Source organism: Natator depressus, chromosome 6 (assembly GCF_965152275.1).
Source record: "Natator depressus isolate rNatDep1 chromosome 6, rNatDep2.hap1, whole genome shotgun sequence".
NCBI classification, from domain to species: Eukaryota; Metazoa; Chordata; order Testudines; family Cheloniidae; genus Natator; species Natator depressus.
In genome coordinates this window covers 50,725,142-50,745,834 of record NC_134239.1, presented here as the reverse complement: position 1 = coordinate 50,745,834, position 20,693 = coordinate 50,725,142, and the positions used below count along the sequence as shown (strand labels likewise).

At 43.5% G+C, this 20,693-nt stretch overlaps 1 protein-coding gene across 1 annotated transcript in view; it reads left to right on the top strand.

Annotated features, from left to right (window-relative positions):
• The window catches only part of ABTB2 (ankyrin repeat and BTB domain containing 2), a 193,122-nt gene that overhangs the window by 145,100 nt on the left and 27,329 nt on the right, over positions 1–20,693 (top strand). Inside the window, exon 4 of the mRNA XM_074955260.1 lies at positions 19,301–19,453. Coding sequence (XP_074811361.1) covers positions 19,301–19,453 — 153 coding nt within the window. The remainder of the gene's footprint in view (positions 1–19,300; positions 19,454–20,693) is intronic.

The window sequence follows — 20,693 nt, the reverse complement described above, 5'->3', positions numbered from 1 at the left end:
ATTTTTTTATAAGCTTAGCTGCCTATTTGCACGATGAATTTAGAGGCATGGTTATCATGACTGTGCATGGTAAATCAGTGAATTGTCTCTGGAAATTATTACATATTATTATATACGTGAGGCATAACATAAGTAAATAGAGAATTGCTTGGGCCCTGATTGAGCCCCTTGCCTTGAGTAGTATTGTACTATGGACCAGACTGATATTCTTAAACATGTTGATATTCTTAAACATGATGCTTAAGCCATCAGCAGTCTCACAGAAGTCAGTGTATGTAAGGGTATCACAGTCTGGTCCTATCCAAGTAGTTCCACTGATAACTCCAGAATGACTTGTACAGTACTATTCAAGGTAAGAATGGGTGACAAAAATCGAGCCCTCGATTTGATTATGCAGCTTGGGCACTCAATTATAGGAATCTGAGACAGAGAGGTAAGTGATTTGCCACAGGTGACATACAAGTCTGTATCAAAGCTAGAAATAAGAACTTGTATCTCCTACCTCCCTCTAACCACTAAGATATGCTTCCTAATGTTGATAAGGAGCATTTAAGAAAGAATTTTAGAGTTGTAGAGCTACCACTGGATCACTTCCTGCTGTAATTTGCAGCCAAGCAACACCATTAATTTCAGTGGTGTGACTCCAAATTTACACTGGCGGGGATTGAGAGCAGAATGTGGCTCACTCTCTTTCCCCTTTCAGCAAATATGTTACACTAGAATATATTCCATCAACACAGTGTGGTTTCTCCCCAGAGTAATCCACAAACAGGAGATTTGAATCAACTCAGACATGTAACTCGTTTGAGTGGGATTTGTCTTGCAGAGCAGATATTCTTTTGAAAACCATCAACCTGGCATTTACAGTAAGCATTTGATGAAAACAGTATATTTTGGTTTAATAATAATCCACTATCAGATCACAGAGGCACACAGTTATGAATAAGGAACTGAGTAGCACAAATTGCTAGGGCCTCCTTTAAAAGAGATTCCTGTGAAAATCTAGGATTACCCCAGTGGGAGTTTAGTTTCTAATCTCCGCAGGGCCAAAGAGTGAGGTGGTGGTGGCTATTGTCATAAAATATACCAAGTCACGTTTACTCTTCAGAACAGCTTAGCTGTTAGCTTCCTTCTTTGTTATGAAGATGTTCTTAACAATAAAAGAGGAAGCCAAAACAACCTGCTAGCCACTACTGCTGAGGGGCACTTGGCCGGAGACTGTCCTTTATTTAGTACTGACATTGTTTAAGCACTGACCAACTCTTTCCTCAGGAAACAGGCAAGTTCTGCAACTTGAGGTCTGTAATTTACTCCTATAGGAAATATTAACCTCCATTAGGAATAGCAACTATGGGGTTTGCCCAGAGAAGAAACTGTCAGGTTGGCTCCATCATCATTCTTTGCCTTTAATGTGCATTCAACCAAGGAGTTCTATGGCCTTCACTCACATTAGTTAATAGAGCTTTTCAAAACTCTTATTATATTATCTGTCATGACACACGCCTATAGAATAATTGAAGCAGATGGAGGTTAAATGACATGTCAGCAAATCAGTAGTATAGGAAGAGAACCTTTGAGTCAAGACTAACTCCAGTCAGTCCCCTGTGCTGTTCACTACACACACTCTCCCTCCCAGAGCTGGGAAGAGAAGCCAGGGATCCTAATCCTCACTCACCTTCTGTCATCCCTAAAATGTCTTTGCAGTAAAATAAACCCCCAACAATTTAAAAAAGTTTCCTTGGGTTTTCTCCCCTCCCTTTATGATGTGTACTGGTTAGGTTGATCTTTGTATTGTAGAACAATAAACAATGAACAATAAAGGGAACCTGGTATTGGAGACTTCTGGTTGTACCAGCCCTGGGAATACATTCCAAATGTGCCCGTTAGTCACCCAGGCACTCACTCATTGTCACACACTTTCATTTTCATCTGACCAGCTGGAAACTTAATGCACAAATGGCAAAGAGTTTAAGATTGAAAATCTTCTTGAAATTGTAGTTACAAGAACTGCAAATGGGTAGTATGCAGACACTAGCTATTTCTTACTTGCTAAGAAGCAGAGCTGAAGAGTGTTTCTTCAGTTTTAAAACACTGTAATACAGGTAGGGGACCTGATCCAAAGCCCACTGCAATCAGTGGGAGTCTTTCCATTGATTTCAATGGGCATTGGATCAGGTTTAGGGGAGGTTAATTGAAAAAATGCTCATCTAGGTTAGAAAACAATATTGTACAAGAGAATGTTCTGTGAATTTCTTTATTTTGCAAATACAAGGATTACTGCCAACATTGTCTAATAAGAGAGAAATCATAAGACAAACTGCTACCTAATGGTAAACAGAAAATACTGATCTGACCTGTGTCAAACTTTTGGGGGCTACCAAACATGAGCTAACAAGTGTTGCAAGTTTGAAGCGCCAAATGCTGTAATTCCTCACGCCCACTGAAATTCATGGGAATTGGCAGTCTGAAAATCACACAAAGGCGGCTGCTGCATCTTGAGTCATGGTGAGCCTGCCTGCAGGCAAGGCCAAAAATCTCATTACTGGTGACATCAGAATCACAGGAGCTGGCAATACTGTGTTTCTAAGTGACTGGTGCTCTGGTGCACAGGTGAATGCTCACAGCACACTCAGCGTAGCTTGTGGTTTGTCTGCAGGAGTCCTTTTTAACAGGCTGTGTTCAAAGTGCTTCATTCTGAATCCCCATCAGGCTATGCAAACTGATTGGTCCACCTCATCACCAGCTGTAACACATACAAAGAACCAAGCAAGGATGGGACCTAAGACTTCTGGAAGGAGGAGACCATGTGATCATCCATTCCAACGACCCCACCCCTATAGGAATGGGGTAGCTGTTGTGAGATTCCGCCTTCCCTTTGGATCTAACCACTGCAGAGGGAGGCTGGAATGGGAATTTCCCCCACATTAAGAAAAGGAGTACTTGTGGCACCTTAGAGACTAACCAATTTATTTGAGCATAAGCTTTCGTGAGCTACAGCTTAGTCTCTAAGGTGCCACAAGTACTCCTTTTCTTTTTGCGAATACAGACTAACACGGCTGTTACTCTGAAACCTTCCCCCACATTGTTCCCCCTTCCCCCACATTAAGTGGGTATGTTTGCCAGAGAAAGAGACTGAGCCAGCCAATGAGTTGCGGAACCTGGCAGGCGTCCCCTCTTTAAGGGGTCCCCAAATGATTAGGGTCTGAAGCAACTGCTTCTTTTTCTTGTACCCACGGCTGACTTCGGAGACACACAACTCAATGCTCTCAGAAAGAACTGGCTGTGAAAAGCAGTGTGTGAATCTAGCCTGAACTTGTCTGATGGCACCAAGTCAGCGTGATCTTCTGGTAGATAGAAGTTGTGTCAGACTCCAGATTCCTGTGCACGCAGGCAGAGGCTGCCAGTGCTAAAAAGATGTTGGGTGCAGCAGTTAGCCATTGGCAAAGGCTGTCCCCTCTGCTGAGCAATCGGCGGAGTAAAATTTGGAGACAGCCCCCTTACCTTCCTTCCCAGTCAGAGCGAGGAGGCCTGGGAGAAAGTGAACATTACATGAACGAGAAGAGTGTAGAAGAAGCAGGGAAACTACAGTTGAGAAGTGGAAAAGAAAAATAGCATTTCTGATGGGTCAGCTAGCAGGGGTGGAATTCACAGTCAGCAGGCAAGGACCAGTCTGAGAAGAAATGAACTAAATTATTTCCCAGACAGGTCACTCAGGAACACTGGCACATCAGCTTATGATTCCTTCACTAATACGTCTGGGGCTAGCAGTCTCATATGCTTCCTCTGCCCAGGTCCTGTTTCTGCACATTGGAGACTCTACACTCAGACCCCCATGTGCACTCTGCAATAACGTCTATGCCCTGCAAATGGGATTTTATATTTTCTAATAATATTTTGACTGTGGAGATTTTTGTGGCTGCACCAAACTTCCCTCCAGGTTAAACATCATTCCTGCGTAACTGAGTGTACAGACCAGTTAGTAAGATTTGATCATGTGACAAGTACAATATAACTTTCTATTGTATTCTTCTACTGAGTCCATCACTATGGTATCTCACAAAGGAGAAAAGGAGCAACATGAAGAGTACTCTATTCTTCTCTCTCTCTGATGTGGTCTGAGTATATTTTCTTCTTTATCTTTTGTTCCCCACATTTTGTTCATTATCATGGACAGGCCAAGGAAAACAGCAGGTGGGATTTACATTAAGATATGAAGGCAGTTAAATTTGTGGTCAGGCTTAACTCCTTGAAAGCTGTGGGCCTTAACTCAGGCTTAACTCCTTTCAGAGCTGTGGGCCTTCTGCTGAGACAGCTCAGTCCCTGGTTCTTACAAATCTTTCATCATGGATAGTTCCAGACTACCTGACGAGTGTAGCTCCTCAGCAATTTGTCAAGAAAATGCTGGTTTATGTGGCTCACCCAGATTTCTCCGCTAAATCCCTATTGAAGTTCTCTTGATTTTGCACACAAATTGTGTCAAATCTGTTGAAATGCCTATGTGATTCACAAGGACGTAATTTGACGCTTGCTGTAACTCAGCTCAGAGGTGATGCGGGTTAGCAATGCGAAGTGATCAGAGCAATTAGTTGGAGTTGGGTCTGCTTCAGCTATTGTTGCTGTACCACTGTATCAATGCCTTGTTTACAATCTCAGGCTACTTTAGGACTCACCAGCAGAAGTTGGATCTCATACCACTATTTTCCAACTGTGTTTAGCTACAACATTGCAGCACTTCCTGCCACAGTCATTGCTGGGCACCACCAAGTCAGGCTACCACAGCTGGATGTGATGTATAGGATTAGAAGGAGGGTGAATTTATTTTATGCTGATTTTAGTTTTCTCACTTTTCTGAGTGTCAGAACCAACACTGGAAAGAGGGATTCCTCTTGTCCCCATCTCCCACATACATTGGATTGCTTACTCTTTCTTTGTGTCTGGAACACGAACACCTGGATGTTGACTAGAGCAGCTTATTCAAACAGGTGGTGCAGAGACATATAGAGGAGACAGAGTTTTTTAATGATAAAACAGAATTGTTAAATTAAAAAACTAAAGAAAAATAAATCACCCGTATTATGTTTAGCAGCAGGATTGGTACATGTTTCACTTCATGTGTCCTTCATAATGGATTTCTCACTGTTGCCTCATTGGTCTTAAATGTGCTTTTTGACAACTGAGGTTGAACAGACATAATGGGAAAAAATATCCTTGTCATTTGGAAACAAGGGAAACAAAAATCTTCATCTCACCACATGCCAGATCTCGGCCCATCTGTTAGCCAGAGGTTGGAAAGACTCGTATGTTGCTGGAGCTGCCATGCTGCTGCGCTCTTAGAACACTTGAGAATGAAGAGCATTGGCCAGGTAGGACCTTCTGGAGGTGAAGAAAGCGGAGGACGACGTAAGGACCATTCATCTGTTTTAGTTGTGTATAAGAAATTCCCCATGGGAAGCATGAGAATGGTGGTTCACTTGGCCTATACAAATAAAACAAATTTAATAGAGCCCTCAAATCCGCAGGTATCCGCTTTCTATCTGTGGACCGTTTCTGCGGGTACCAGCGTGGATGCGGATACAGATTTTGTATCCGTGTAGGGCTCTGATAGTAAGAGCAGATGGGCAGCTGTGAGGAACTGCGGTGTGGATCCTCCACCTGTGCTCATGATAGGGCAGGTGGAGGGTCTGCTGCGGCTCCCCACAGCTGCCCGCCCGGATCTTACTGTGGCCAGGCTGCAGCTCCGAGCAGCCTCCCTCCCCCACCGGAGCCGGGTTTGGGAGAGCCGTGCTGGCAGCCTGGGTCCCTCCACCTGCCCTGGGCGGGGGGCTGGGACACTGACTGGGGGGCTGCTCAAGCCTCCTGCTCCGGACTGGTGGAGGGGCTGCCGTAGCTCCTCACAACTGCCAGCGTGGCTCTCCCCAACTTGGTTCCGGAGGGGGCGTGCCTCAGAGCCTCAGTCTGGCCCCCGGTGTAGAGCCCTGCAAATCCACGGGTATGCACAGATAATTTTTGCGGATCACAGATCGGATGTGGATACACATTTGTGTATCTGCGCAAGGCTGTACAAATTAAATATACATTTAAAAAAAATTGGGTACAGAAGCTTATGGATATAGAGAAGTGGCTGGGAAGTTTTACATTCCTATGAGCAGCTTGTACAACAAGTGCTATGCACACTCAATTTGCTCTTCAGTCATTTGCAAACTCAACATGATATCTGCATACCTATAACACAGAGTACCAGAAGTACAAAATCATGGCTATGTCACTAGCTGGTATGCAGTAGGAGCACATGCAATTATTGCTTATGCGTCTGTGTGCGCAAATACCTCATTTGCGCTAGCAGTCATGCTTTATAACTGTGCATACAATTGCATGTTCATGTTTGAAGATCAGGGCCTATATGTCACTTATTTGTTTGCAAAATTCAGTTCATAAAGAGTCCTCTTATTGTTAGTGCTAGCTAGTGAGATTGGCTTGTAGTCTTTAATGCCCTAGAAATAGATGTGTGTGGTTGAGTAGGAGTGAGGAGAGGGAGCTGTCTACAGTTTCTCCAGCAGGTTGATTTTTTTTTAGTAATACACTGGCTTTGCCTTCTGGGTGCTGGCCCACAGAGAGGTTAAGGGACCTGCTACCATTAGCAGCTAAAGGAGTTTTCCTTAATCTCAAGTGGTAAAGGGTTGTGTTTAAGAAACTGGAAGAGAACCATAATCCCCAAGTGTATGATTTATGTAATAATTGTGACTATTGTCTGAATCACATAGATTTCATTACAACAGGAGCGTGGCAACCTCATGCCATGAACCTGAGGATTATGACTGTTTAATGCTATTTATCCAAAAGGAAAAAGCATCGTGATTAATAATTCATTTGAGATGGTGGCAGGTTCATATTATCTAATAGGTCCCCAAAACTGCACAGCATAGCTTTGAAGGTCTCCTGCCTAAATTCTTCAAGATAAGGCCAAACTGTTATCTGCTGAAAAGCTCCCACGAGAATGTGTGGTAAAACATCAAAGTATAAAACCAGCATTAGACATTTACTGGCATTTCTTGTTTATGGACATTCTTATGGCATATTAGCCAAAAGACTCTGTCCAATGACGGTGTGTAACATACAATTAATTATTATACACTTAAAGGTGGCTGAGACATAAAGTAATGACCTGAAATCTGTGGTTATGACGCCGGGTGCTGCTTTCTGATTGTCTGAGGCTTAAAGTATACATACTGCGAATTTAGTATGTTTGGAATTGTAGAGCTGAATCCCTCCAGGTATGTCTGTCAAAACTGTCACTAACTTTCTATCTGTGACTGGCCTTCATAGAGATACATGAGGTATGTTGCACAATGAAACAAGCATAATGGGTTTGAAATTGTGAGATTTCCTCTCTGCCTTAAATGTAGTGAAGAGAAAGGGTTTATTAATCCACCACTACATTTTCAAGCCTGGCTCTGAATGATCAGTAGCTAAGTATAGCAAGATGGCACCCAGCTTTTGTCCTCTTTAAATTCAGAGCCCTTCTTACTACTAATGATAGTAATCATCTCTCTTAATCTCAGTCTCTACCATTTATTTAATTATCTCTATGCATTAGGCAAATATTAGTTAATTAAGTTCCCTGACAAAAGGGGGCATGTATATATAGGGATCGTTTCACTCCCCACTGACATGCAAACACCTCTGGATGCAGCTGAGCCTCTAGCTGTTCAAGAGTGCGCAGCAACTCTGCACAACAGTTGAGGACAGGAACTGAAGAATAATATTCTTCAGAATAACTGAAGAATTCTATTTGAAACTGGTACGTGGTTAGGAGACCAACATTAACATTTGTGCTTTTTGCAAAAAGTGCCATAGTGTATCATGAGCACAAATAATCAGACTCTTCCTCATCTTTCATTTAAAAAGATGCCATGTGTAACACTAGTAACCTCATGCGGGGCATTGATTCATCACTTTGAAAGAAGAGCATCCCCTACTGATTCGCAACCATCACTTCCTGCAGCAGCTTGGTGGTCTCTGTCCAAGTAATGGCCCACTTGGATTCTGCTTGGTTGGTGAGACCACAGCACAGTACAGCCAGAGCCTGAGTAAAGTAGTAGCAGGCCTGGGTGGAGTGGGTACATGATTTAGTCCACATATTCTGTTGCAGTACCTCAGCACTGAGCAGCACAGACTGTTCACTTCATCTGCGTGTATTAAATGGTGGCTCACACCTTCAGGCCAAGTCAGTTTCTGGAACTCTTCCTCTCAGACTCCAGCTAATTATCGACAGCTGAAAAATTAACTTTTCATAAGGAAAATGCTGGCATCGACATCAAATGGGAATTGTGTTACACAAAGGCCACACTTGCAGCAACAGCATATTGCACACAAATGCAACATCAATCAAATGCTTAAAAAAAAATAGTGGTTTCATCTCCGACACAAGCATTGCTGGTATCAGCCTTTCCTCTTTCCTTAAATTAAAGAGTCTCCTGTTAGTCTCAGACAGTCTAGTGCTCCATACAATGTTGTTTTGTGTTGGAAAATTCTCTTTTGAAATATTAATTATGTTCTGTCTGGTGCTGTAAGCTAACCGGAAATGATTTCCTATTTATTGCCAGAACCATTTGTCTAATTTGGGACTGTCTTTGTTTATGTTTTACAGTTAAAACTAATTAAATGGCTTTATATATTTCCGTATTGGAAAAAAAAATTGCATCTTACTGGTGCTTTGTTCACACTGTTGTAATTTAGGGGCTGTCAGCGGTTTCCATTGAGAAGGGCAATCGCCCATCTTCATGGTTTTGCAGCTGGGCCCTGAAAATCTGTTCTGGAATTGAATTGGCAAACAGAAGCAACATGTGTTTTAAAATACACAATTGGCAAAATTCTGAATCACAACCAAAAGGCTTGTTGTCTTTGTTGATCCCTTTGGTGCTCATGGGAATTATAGTGGACCATATCACGACACTGGGCAAAAATCAGGAAGAGCAAGTTACAGTACCCGATGCTGAAAAACCACACCATCCCCCAATAAATGCTGCCCTGACCATCTCAGAATCCTCTTGCAGGCAGTGTGGTCTTCACATAGTCCTCTACTGCAGCTCCTGGAGTGAACTATAGGAGTCAGCTCTTGGTTTTCCTGGCCACAGGATCTATGCTAGTGCCGGAGCAACAGACCACCCCATTTTAGGCCTTCCACCCTCCTGCATATGTGGCAACCACGTAGTATGCTGGTGCAGCACCATCCCTCTAAGGCATCTCTTTGCATGCATGCTAGGATCAACAATGTATACATAGTTTTCTTTCTATGCATTTTTTTTTGTACCTGTAGCACATGGCAGTATTTCTTAAGGGAACTCCGTTAGGGTATGTCTACCCTGCAGTGGGACTGAGCCGTCCAGCCCTGGTAAACATGTGGGCTCGCATGCCTAGAGGGTTGGGTGGACTTGAGAGCCCAAGCTGAAGCCTGAGCCATAACATCGCCACTGCTATGTTTAGGGTGCTAACATGAGCCCCACTACAGCAAGTCTGTCTACTTGGGCGATGAGGCTTGCTCCCAGCTGCTGTACAGACGAACCCTTTGGCATGGGACCACCAGGGGTTGGGTTGGTCTGAACAAGAACAAAAAGTTGGAAGCTTTTTGGACCTTTATCCAAACTTCCTCAGACCCTTTAGGCTGAAGAACCAGCCTGGAAATCTCACAAAAATGGACTTTCTCATGAGACTTCCAAGGCTTCTCATTTCCAGTTGGTACATGAAATGGGGGGAAATGGAGGTGGGTGGGAGAAGACGAAGAAAGCCTTTACAGATTCTTGGTTTGGATTGGCTTGAGGGACAGGTGAAGGTTCAGGTCAGCTTGCCGATCCTTAGTTAATTGTGGGTTTTGAAAAGAGAATAAACCTACAAGAGGCGGGGATGCAGGCTAGCCTTTTGGTTAAGGCACAGGGCTGAGTGCCAGAAGTTGTAGTCCGTCCCCACTGTCAGTGACATCCTGGGCAAGTCACTTAAGACTCAAGACTTTTAGAGCTGTAATAACAAAATGCCAAAGTAGCAGTGTCTGGAAGGCATGGAGATTATGCCTCTTCCTGAACTCTGCTCAGGCATATAAAGCCTGGGAGGAGGGGGGAAACAGAGGGAGGAGGTCCCCTTGCTTCACCTGTTCAGCAGGTGCAGCCATTGCTTCCCTCAGTGCAACCATCCCAGAGGGTAGGGCCCTGCCTAGGGTCCACCCAGGAAAAGGATACTAACCCTTGCACTCACCAGTACTGGAAACATGGCTATAGACTGATATTGCTGTAGGAGTTGGTACAGTTGGTCAGGTCATGATGCACAGAAATGGTTTGTAAGGAGATCCTGACCTGGTGAGAGACATTAATCAGTCCTGTGAAGAACCTGCATTTTAATAACAATCTGATGATGCACTTTCCCAACCTGAGGCAGGATTAGGGACTGCATCTTGCAGTCCTTTAGGAGGCCAGCAGGATTGGGCTATAGGTGTTCATTGGATAGCACAGACTGTCAGGGCAGTAGATGGCTGGCAAAGCTTTTCCTCTGTGTGTACAAGTGGAACTTTAACAAACTCAAGGTGCACAGTTCAGCCACACGAGTTGCACTTGCCTCTCGCTAAGGTGAATTAAATATGTAAATGCATGCTAATTTTAGGTTAAAGCTGGAGATCTGGTCCAACACTGCTATCCAAAGTCACACAAAAGAATTCACCCTTTCCTTTGTTTCCAGATTATCATCTGTACAGGATCAGCATTACAATTTTCAGAGAAGCCTCAACTGGCCATTGGGGGCGGTAAGTGGGAGCAAGAGGAAGAAGTGAATTGCGTACAATCCCCCTCTGCTTCCACTGTCAGGGGACTGAGCTCTGGACTCATGGTAGTTCACCAGTTCCAGTGCTAGTGGGGAGATCAAAGGGGCCCATCAGACAGCACAGGAAGGGTGGGTGGAAGTAGGCCATGCCAGTAACCTGCAGGCTTTATGCTTAAGGCCACTGCTTATGTTTACCAGAAACTGAACACAGTTTTAGGTGCAGTTTGCTTTTTAATGTTCTCTGTTTAGAGAGCTAGAGCCCTCTCTGTGGTGGCATACAGATGTTGTAGACTTGGTTTTCTAACTAGAAGCATTGCACATTCCAGAGCAGAAACAATGCTTTCAGCCTGGAAAGAGGGAGCTTTTCCTGTTCTGAGTTAAGGTGCAGTTTATAAAAATGTGATTATAGTAAATTGCAAGTGGGCTGCACACTCAAGGATTTTTTACCCGTAGCCAGTTCCTCATAAACCCAGCAACTTTGTCATGTTTTCTAGTCAACTTTGGTTTAATTTTAATATTGGTTTAAGTAAGATCAGAAGCGAACTTTTAGGTTGAAGATATTCTAGGACTAGCTTGTTTGTGTTGCATATTCAAGGGGAAAACTGCAAGGACACCTACATTACAGAAAAAAAAAATCCTGCTAGGGGTCATTCTGACAACTTCTGATAAAAAGATATTCTTTACACAATTCATGGCTAACCTGTGGAACTCACTGCTCCTGATCTCAGCATTAAGATATTTTTAAAAAAAAGTTTAGACATTGATATGCATAAGAACACCCACTGAATATTAAACCCTCCTTATGCTTTAATATACGAGCCAACCAGTAACTCATGGGGTTTAGGAAGAAGCTTCCCCTGGTGGTCAGTCTATTCCACAATTGTCTATTAAGCAACTCCTTGTCCCTTCCTTAGAAACATCAGGTGCTGGCCAATGTCAAAGACATGACACTGGTCGAGACAGACCTCTGGTCTGATCCAGTATAGCAGTTCCTATCTTCCTGTCCCAGCACACTTGCTAGGTCTCCTGGAGAGAAAAATATCTGGACTCTGAAAGAAATAGGAGTCCTTTATATGGAAGCTCTTTGGAGCCAGGAACATGTCTTTGCCTGCATTTTCTAAATCACTTGCATATTATTGTTCTGTGTTCATACATAACTATATATTAAAAGAAGCAGTTTTTTTCTGCTGATTAAAGCAAGGGGCTGGGAGTTGAGGCTGGGGTTCTAATCTGCCACTGATTTGTTGGGTGACTGTAGCAGGGCTTACCTGGTCTAGTTTTGGTTGCTGCCTCAGGTTCCCTTCTTCCCTAGTTAATAAAACTCACAATCTGAGTGTTTTCTCAATAACCCTCCCTTTTCTGGGAGTCTGGTTTATTCATGTAAAATTCAGAACAACATATCTTCCACCCAGCCTTCCTAGCTGTGTCACATCCTTGGTGCAGGGTTCTTAGTTCTGTCCATGTTGAGGCTTTCCTCCTAGCAAGCTCTTGCTCCCTGCAGGTTTCTCTCACAGGCCTTCTGCCAAAGCACCTTAGAGAGTTACTCAGCCTGGGCCTCTTCTCTGGTCTTTTCCTGGCTATTCCCCTGCTCTTGAATAGAGCACTCATGCCCAGGTCTTCTCTAACTGGAGTCTCTCCTCTGACTCACCCACAGACTGCCGTCCCAGCAGGCCTGGGTCTTAGTCATGTGCTCCCCGTTACATGACCCCACTCATTTTCTCCTCCTGGGGGAGAGGGGCTACGGCTGGCAAAGGTGAGGTTGACCCACAACTCCCTTGAAGGGCCAACTCATTCTTTGACAATGACCTTGACCCACATCACCACAGGATGAAATGGGCTCTAGCCATGCAGTTTGGGTCAAAATGTGGGTGTCGTTTGGGTCAGGTATTACTGTTTGGCTCCATCTCCTACAGGAGTTCAGTGTAAGCTCCTACCCCTCTCTCTGTCTGTGAATAGGCATGTTTTTGTCTCCTTCCTTGGGAGATGATAGCTAGGAAGTCAGCTGTTCTCCCTTGTCTTTTCTTTCTCTGTCTCTGTTTGGTGCCAATGGAAACAGTGTACAGTACCAAGCCCGAAACCATACATCTGAAGATTTGTGATTTCTCTCCATGTGCAGTTTGCATATAGTTCCCATAAATAGCATGGAGAGGAGTTAATGTGGCTCACACTTGACAGAGTGTGAATTATGGTGTCTACATGTGTTTTGAGATGCTCAGGTTTGCATGTATTTAAAGCAGCTACCTAGGATTAGGTAGCAGTAGTTACAAATGGAAAAGATCTATTAAATCATCCAGTCCCATCACTGCCCTGGCAGTATAAAGTCCTCCAGCACAGGACATATCAGATCAATAATGGGCTATTCCAGTTATGTCCCAGGACCAGCCTTGCCTGACCTGCCAGCAGGAAGACAACCTCCTCTTTCTCTCCAAACACCAGGCTCTCCTCTCCGCCGCTGCTATGCCACTGCTGGCCCCTGTTCTTCGCTCCCTTATGCATCTCACACTGTCACAGCAGGAGACCAGAGCCCAGCACAGGGAGAGAAGAAAGGAGGCAGCAGGCAGAATGTCTCCTTTCCACCCCCACTCTTCAATGCCGTAGTCATCTGGGTGTGGGAGAGGGCAGAGAGGAGCCTCATGGGACATGGACAGAGGAGACTTCAGGGAGGAGGTAGAGAGACTCTGGGAACAAGACAGAGTAGAAGCCCCTGGGGCAATGCTCAGTAAATTCAATTGACATTGGCCTCCCCTCTAGGACCCTAAGTAAGTACTTGGATGGCTAGGCCTTGCTACTGCAGCTACAGTGCTAACAAGCGTACATCAATCCAAGATGGAAATTACACCCCAGTGTAGACATCCTCCAAGCATTTTATACCAGTGTTCAAATGGAAGGATATTGGGGTAAGTTCCTGCCCTCATGGAGATCTCCCCTTCTTTGCATATGACTAACCCATGTCTTTCATAGATTCCAAGGCTAGAAGGGACCATTGTAATAATCTCGCCTGACTTCCTGTATAACACAGGCTACAGAACTTCCCCCAAATAATTCCTAGAGCAGAGTTTTTAGAAAAAACCCCAGCCTTGGTATAAAAATTGTCAATGATGGAGAATCCACCATGACCCTGGGTGGGTTGTTCCAATGATTAATTACCCTCACAGTTTAAAAATTCACATCTTATTTCCAGTCTGAATTTGTCTAGCTTTAAATTCCAGCCATTGGATTATGTTCTACTTTTCTTTGATAAATTGAAGAGGCCATTATTAAATATTTGTTCCCAATGTAGGTACTTATAGACCGTAATAAAGTCACCCCTTAACCTTCTCTTTAAGTTAAATAGATAGAGCTCCTTGAGTCTGTTACTATAAGGCATGTTTTCTTAACCCTTTACTCATTCTCGTGCCTCTTCTCTGAACTTTCTCCAATTTACCATCTTCCTTCTTGAATTGTGGACACCAGAACTGGATACGGTACTCCAGCAGCAGTTGCACTAGTGCTAAATACAGAAGTAAAATAACCTCTCTACTCCTACTCAAGATTCCCCTGTTTATGCTTCCAAGGATTGCATTAGCCCTTTTGGCTACAGCGTTGCACTGGAACAGCTGATTATCCACCACTTCCAAATCTTTTTCAGTCACCGCTTCCCAGGATGGAAGTGCCCATTCTATCAGTATGGCCTGCATTCTTTGTCCCTATATGTATACATTTACATTTAGCCATATTAAAACACGTGCTTGCACCCAGCTTACCAAGCAATTCAGGTTGCTCTGGCTCAGTGACCTGGCCTCTTCATTAATTACCACTCCCACAATTTGTGTGTCATCGGCAAACTTTATCCATGATGATTTTGTTTTCTTCCACATCATTAATAAAAATGTTAAATAGCATCGGGCCAAGAACCGATCCCAGTGAGCCCCTATTAGAGAGACACCCATTCGATGATGATTCCCCCTTTACCATTACAGTTTTAGACCTATCAGTTAGCCAGCTTTTAAACCAGTTAATATGTGCCATGTTAATTTTATATCATTCTAGTTTTTTAATCAAAATGACATGTGGTTACCATATCAGATGGCTTAGAGAAGTCTGTCTATATCAGCACTATTCCCTTAATCAATCAAACTTTCAACTCATCAGTAAAAACAGTTTAACAGAGGGGGCATGTCCCTCGGGGGGCTGCTGCTTCTGGGAGGAGAGTTTCAAAGTCAGCAGCATTTTGGGTGCTCCAGTTCAGCCTGGTGAGCCTGTCAGGTGGTGAGCCTATCCCATTGCAATGAGCATCAGAGAGGTTGTGTGGATAAAAATACTTCTGAAGAGCTATTTTACCCTTTGTAATAGACAGGTTGGCACTAAAAACCAAGTAGTTTCTAAACATGTCCCCATGGGAGGATATCTCCTTCCCCCTTCCATGATCTTCGCTTGCTAATTGAATAGTGGGCCATACTAATCAAATGAGCACAGTCTATTTTCCAGGAACAGTTATAACCATTTTTGCTAGTGAACTTAATGTAACTTCCTTTGACAAGTCCTGTTACTGCCTCCCTCCTTGATTATGGGTCTGAGAAAGCATTTTTGTTTAAATGAGGGAGGGGGAGTAGTAGATTCACCCCTCTGCAAGAACATATCCCCATCTCCACCCCTGGAAACACGGAGTTTATCCCAAGCTGAAGGGCAAGAGAAATGCAGGAGTTTCTTGTTAAAACATCATCAACATATCACTGTCAGATATTAATTTCACACTTCACAAGATACACATGTGAGACATGCCCATTCCGTGCATCGCTATCATGCACTTCCCTAACTCTCATGCTAGGTTACTTGGTTTTTTTAAGGCGCCACCCCCTCCCTTTTTTGGGAGAAACTGAATGAAGCAACGGTAGCTTTCTTCTGCTTTGAAAACAGAGTATGTTCTTGGACTGTATTGAGCCCTTGCAATCCAGGCACTGGGAGTCAGAACCTTTTCCAGAGCTGGATTACTCTGTTTTATGGGCTGCCAAATGTCTCTAAATGTCAAAAAATCCTAAGGAAAACGTGTCGTGTAGAGCATGGCACATACATAGGTTTGTTGCTCAACTTGAGGCATCTCCCATTAATTTTCTGCAAATTTTTTTTTCCATATTTTCCAAACTGTGGAATAATCAACATTTGCCTGAAGGCAAAGGGCACCCAGGGTGAAAGGCCAGGTAGTGCGATAATACCGTTTATTTTGTGATGAGGTGGAGAGTGTTGGCATTTCATCCCACTGAACTGGTCTGTCTCTCGGAGAGTTTGGATCACATAACAGCAGCAAGGATCTTTGCTGACATATTTTTGGGGAGTAAAGTAACACAAAGCTGCTCCTGTGAGCATGCCTAGGAGGGTCATATGAGCTGTGAAGAAAGGAAATAATTGTGTAAAAGGGGGAATAAAAGGAAATCCATTCCCAGGGCAGAAGTCCCATGGACGTGTAAAGCTTTCACAGATAAACAGGAGCTGAAATCTTTGGTCACTCACCTGAAGAGATAGCGATTCCCTCTGACTTGCATAGTAATATGGAGTGTTGGGGTTTGGGGCAAGGGGGAAGAGAACGCTGTAGCTGGGCATAAAGTTATTGCAATGAAATAAGCAACGCTTCTGAGGGCACAAGGCTGGCAGGAAGGTCATTTCAACAGAGACTGCAATGGTTTGGGCAGTTTGTTCCTACATTTAGGTGCTTGTCTGAGTTTCAAAGGTGCTGAGCTGCTGACTTCCAGGGGAGCTACAGATACTCTGAGCCTTTGCAAATTAGGCTGCTATTGTTTCCTAGCTATGCAGACAGCTCCCTTTTAACCCTATTCCCATTGGACTTCGTGCTGTAGTGATATTCTTCTTGAGCACAGACTGGCTACACGTGATAATTCTGCCTCACAGGCTTGGTTCCTAGGGCCTAATGGACCAAGTAGGTAAGTGGAACAAGAGCAAAGCAACTAAAATTAGAAGAGCAGCCAGCAAGTGGAGGACAAACCCTTTACTAGATGCGCTTTTTTACAGTCTGAAGTCATTCCCTCTTGGTCACCAGGTGACCTACTGCCTGCTCAGGAGTGAGATTTAAAGCCTTTGAAAATTCTGCTCAGATCAGGAAACTTTTTTTTATCCCACAAGCCCTTCACATTCCAGGTCTGCTGGTGACTTTGTGACTGACTCTGGTATCACATCACCAGAGGAGGGAATCCCACACATTCCGGAATGGGACAGAAGCCTAGTGAGTTGTGGAAATGTAGCTGGATATCAGGACAGCCTTCCTACTGGTGGGATCCTATTGAGCTGTGAGATAATCTTCTGAAGGGAAGCGCTAGAAGCCTCATAACTTGGCTCATTTAAAATGACTGCACATTGGATAAAGTGCTTGGGAATGTACTGTCAGGAACATCTCTGTACATTAGTCAGGGGGCATTGACTAGGTGATGGAATGGGTCTGTGAGTTTGTGGGCATTTCTCTTCTGCTGAGAACAGCAGAAAAATGAGCACGAGGGGAAACCGTGCACTTTGTATGCAACAAAATCATGGTGCCTGTTTAGCATGCACCTTGCTAGTAGCAAAATGGAAGCAGATGGTACATGTTTTGATGTGCAGATATTCCAACTTGAAGACGTGGCTGTTCAAAGCCTTACACAGGGAGTTCTGCTTGAAAATCCCATTATTTGTAATAATTTCTAACTGGATTTATGCTTTCAATTCTCCCCCCCCCCCCATCTCCCTATGCATCACTTTGAAAATGCCTTTCACAGTCTCAGCCACTTTCATTAATACCCAAGTCATTTTATATTCCTCTGTTGTGTGTGTTTGACTGATTTGAACTTTATAAAGAAGCAGCACCCTCTCCCTTAAGCCCTCCAGTTTAAATGTTCAAAAGGGAAACAACTGTTTGCTACTGTGAATCAACTCTGAGGTGGATTTAGATATAGAGTTTTGAAGTATACGTGCAATTTTTGAGCCTAGCACTCGGGTGGCAGGTGCCTTTGGAAAAAACAAACAAATCATTATTTGTCAGGCTAGCTGTGTGGGAATACACTGATACATTCGAGGCTGTAAATCAGGTACCCAGCTACCTGTGCTATATATGCCTGTGCAACTGTAGGGCTGTTTTCTATCTTACTGCACCTTTAAAAGTAAAGGGGGCCTCCTAACCTGTCTCAGACATTCCCTGAGAGTTATCCCAAGATGGCAAACATTATTATCATTATGTATGTTACTGTAATACCTAGGAGCACTTGTCCTGGAACAGGACACCATTGTACTAGACACTGTACAACCACAAAACAAGTAGATGATCTTTGCCCCCAAAGAGTTTACAATCTCAGTAATGACAGGTTTCAGAGTAGCAGCCGTCTTAGTCTGTATTTGCAAAAAGAAAAGGAGTACTTGTGGCACCTTAGAGACTAACAAATTTATTTGAGCATAAGTTTTCATGAGCTACAGCTCACTTCATTGGATGCATCACTGAATGCATCCGATGAAGTGAGCTGTAGCTCACGAAAGCTTATGCTCAAATAAATTTGTTAGTCTCTAATCTAAGTAATGTTACAGAGTGAGTCTCTCACACACTGTACTCTCTCATGGAGACGACATATTAGTTCTTTCTCTGTTTTCCTTTTCCCCTTCAATCTAAAATAAGTCCTCCAAACTGAAAGTACATGTTTGATGTTTGTCTGTGGAAAAACATACCTGACACATAGCTCTAACAGCTCTGTTGAGATCTAGAGGGCCAAATGTGTAGAAATGGAGACCTGATCTCTGTGTGCAAGGAATGTAGAGTGAGAAGAGCCATTGATATTAACAGCACAAAACATGGATTAACCGAATCTGGGAGCCTTGAGTAAGTTTGGTTAATTGAATAGTCAAGGATATTTTCAATGTCATAATGGATGGTCAGATCATTGTAACAAATCCCATGTGGTAGAGGCAACAGAGTTGTTATATCCGTGTCAGTCCCGGGATATTAGAGAGACAAGTTGGGTGAGGTTATATTTGTATATGTAAAAGATATGACCTCACCCACCTTGTCTCTCTAGAGACAACAGGTGCATTTATTATATAAATCACTCACACATGAGGAGCTAGGACAACCCCTTCAGCTCCAAAACCGCAAGCCTCAACCACTTGAGCGAAAAGAGCCTGCTGATAGCTAGGAGCAGTAGCAGGCCCCTTAACCTTCTGTGGCCCAGATACCAGGAGGCACCATTCTTTATTCACTCAGTCTCACACACTGTCACATAACTCAACATGACTCCGTCTGGGGTAAACTGAAGTTCAGATAATCAGGGCTGAGCTGTTTTTTTTACCTGTTAAACTATCAGTCAGCTGCACTCAGCTAAAGAGGCAGACTTTGCTTTTACAGGGGGAGTTTTATGCAGTGATAAAACAGGGAGCCTTCTGGCCCACTTCCCAACATTCATGTCCAGGAAACTGTGGAGTACATTTTATCTCACCATACAAGATAAGAAACCAGCGTTGACTGTAACGGGTCTCTTCACTCTCTGCACAGGCCCTTCATGCTTCTGCCCCCACTGATGGAGTGGATGCGAGTGGCTATCACCTACGCTGAGCATCGGCGCAGTTTAACTGTGGACAGCGATGATATCAGGCAGACGGCCAGGCTGCTCTTACCAGGACTGGACTGCGAACCACGGCAGCTGAAGTATGTGGGCTTATCTTTACAGTCAGTTATAATAATCATAGCACTTTGCCCTTCTGTATCACCTTCCATTGGAGGTTGCTCTCAAAGCACTTTATAAACATCACTGGATTTAGCCTCATAGCACTCCTGTGAGCTAAGGAAGTTTTAGCCCGATTTTACAGATCGGGCACAGAGAGATTGTGACTTGCCCTCTGTCATGCACACAGTCTGCAGCAGAGGCAGGCTAAGAATATAGGTATACTGATTCCCAGGCCCAAGTGTTAACCACAAGATCATCCTTTGCCTCTTTAAATACCCTGGTGAAGAGCCTAAGTCTAAAGTCTTAGACTTAGAGAGCCTTCCTCCACACATAGATTACTCATAGTTTTACAGTAAGCTGGGGCCGCTAGTACTCATTTGTGTTTCAATCATTGTCTATGTTCTGCTAAATTTACTGGTGTTAGCACTGATTTTAGTATTGTGAAACTGTTTTGTGGAACCCCAGCTAGAAATGTACACATTAGTGCAAAGTGAATTTTTCCTCCTCAGATTAATCCTGCTGCATTTAATTAATGGTGACCTTGCAGTGGACATATAAACAATAATAAATGATATTTTTAACATTGTAAGGAAAAAAATGTACCGTTACTTGTAGGTCTTTTATGCGAAGAAGGGAGGTTGATCTAGTGGTTGCAGCAAGGGGTTTTTAGTCAGGATTTCTGGGTTCTAGTCTTAGTTTTTCTCCTGATTCTCTGTGTGGCGTAGGAGCAGTTACTTCACTTTCCTGTGCCTCAATATTTACCACCCTCAAAAGGTTGAAATAAACAATGTAAAAGGCTCTGAGGTTCTGAGATGGCACTGTAGAAGGGCAAACTATCAGCATTCTCTCTTGCTCGTTTCAGTAGTTCTCCTTTCAATCTTAGTTTCATAGTTCTTTTTTCAACCTTTCCTCTAGATTGAATGAACTGTTCAAAACTCAGGCTTCCCACTTCAAAGGTATCCTGTGCTGTTTTAATCTCCACAGGTTTTTGTAAATTCAATAGAGAGATATTGTATATGAAACACAAATGGCTCCTTAATTTCTAGGTTACATGTAGAAAAAAGAGGAAAGGGTTTTTCAGGTTCTGTTTCAGAAGTGTATTGATATAAATTAAAGGGAAATTCCTAGACAGAAAGTTTGCTAAGGTAGAATTAAGGCTGAGAGTACATACCGATAAACTACAAAGCCACCTTTAGAAACCCAGGCAATCCAGATACTCAT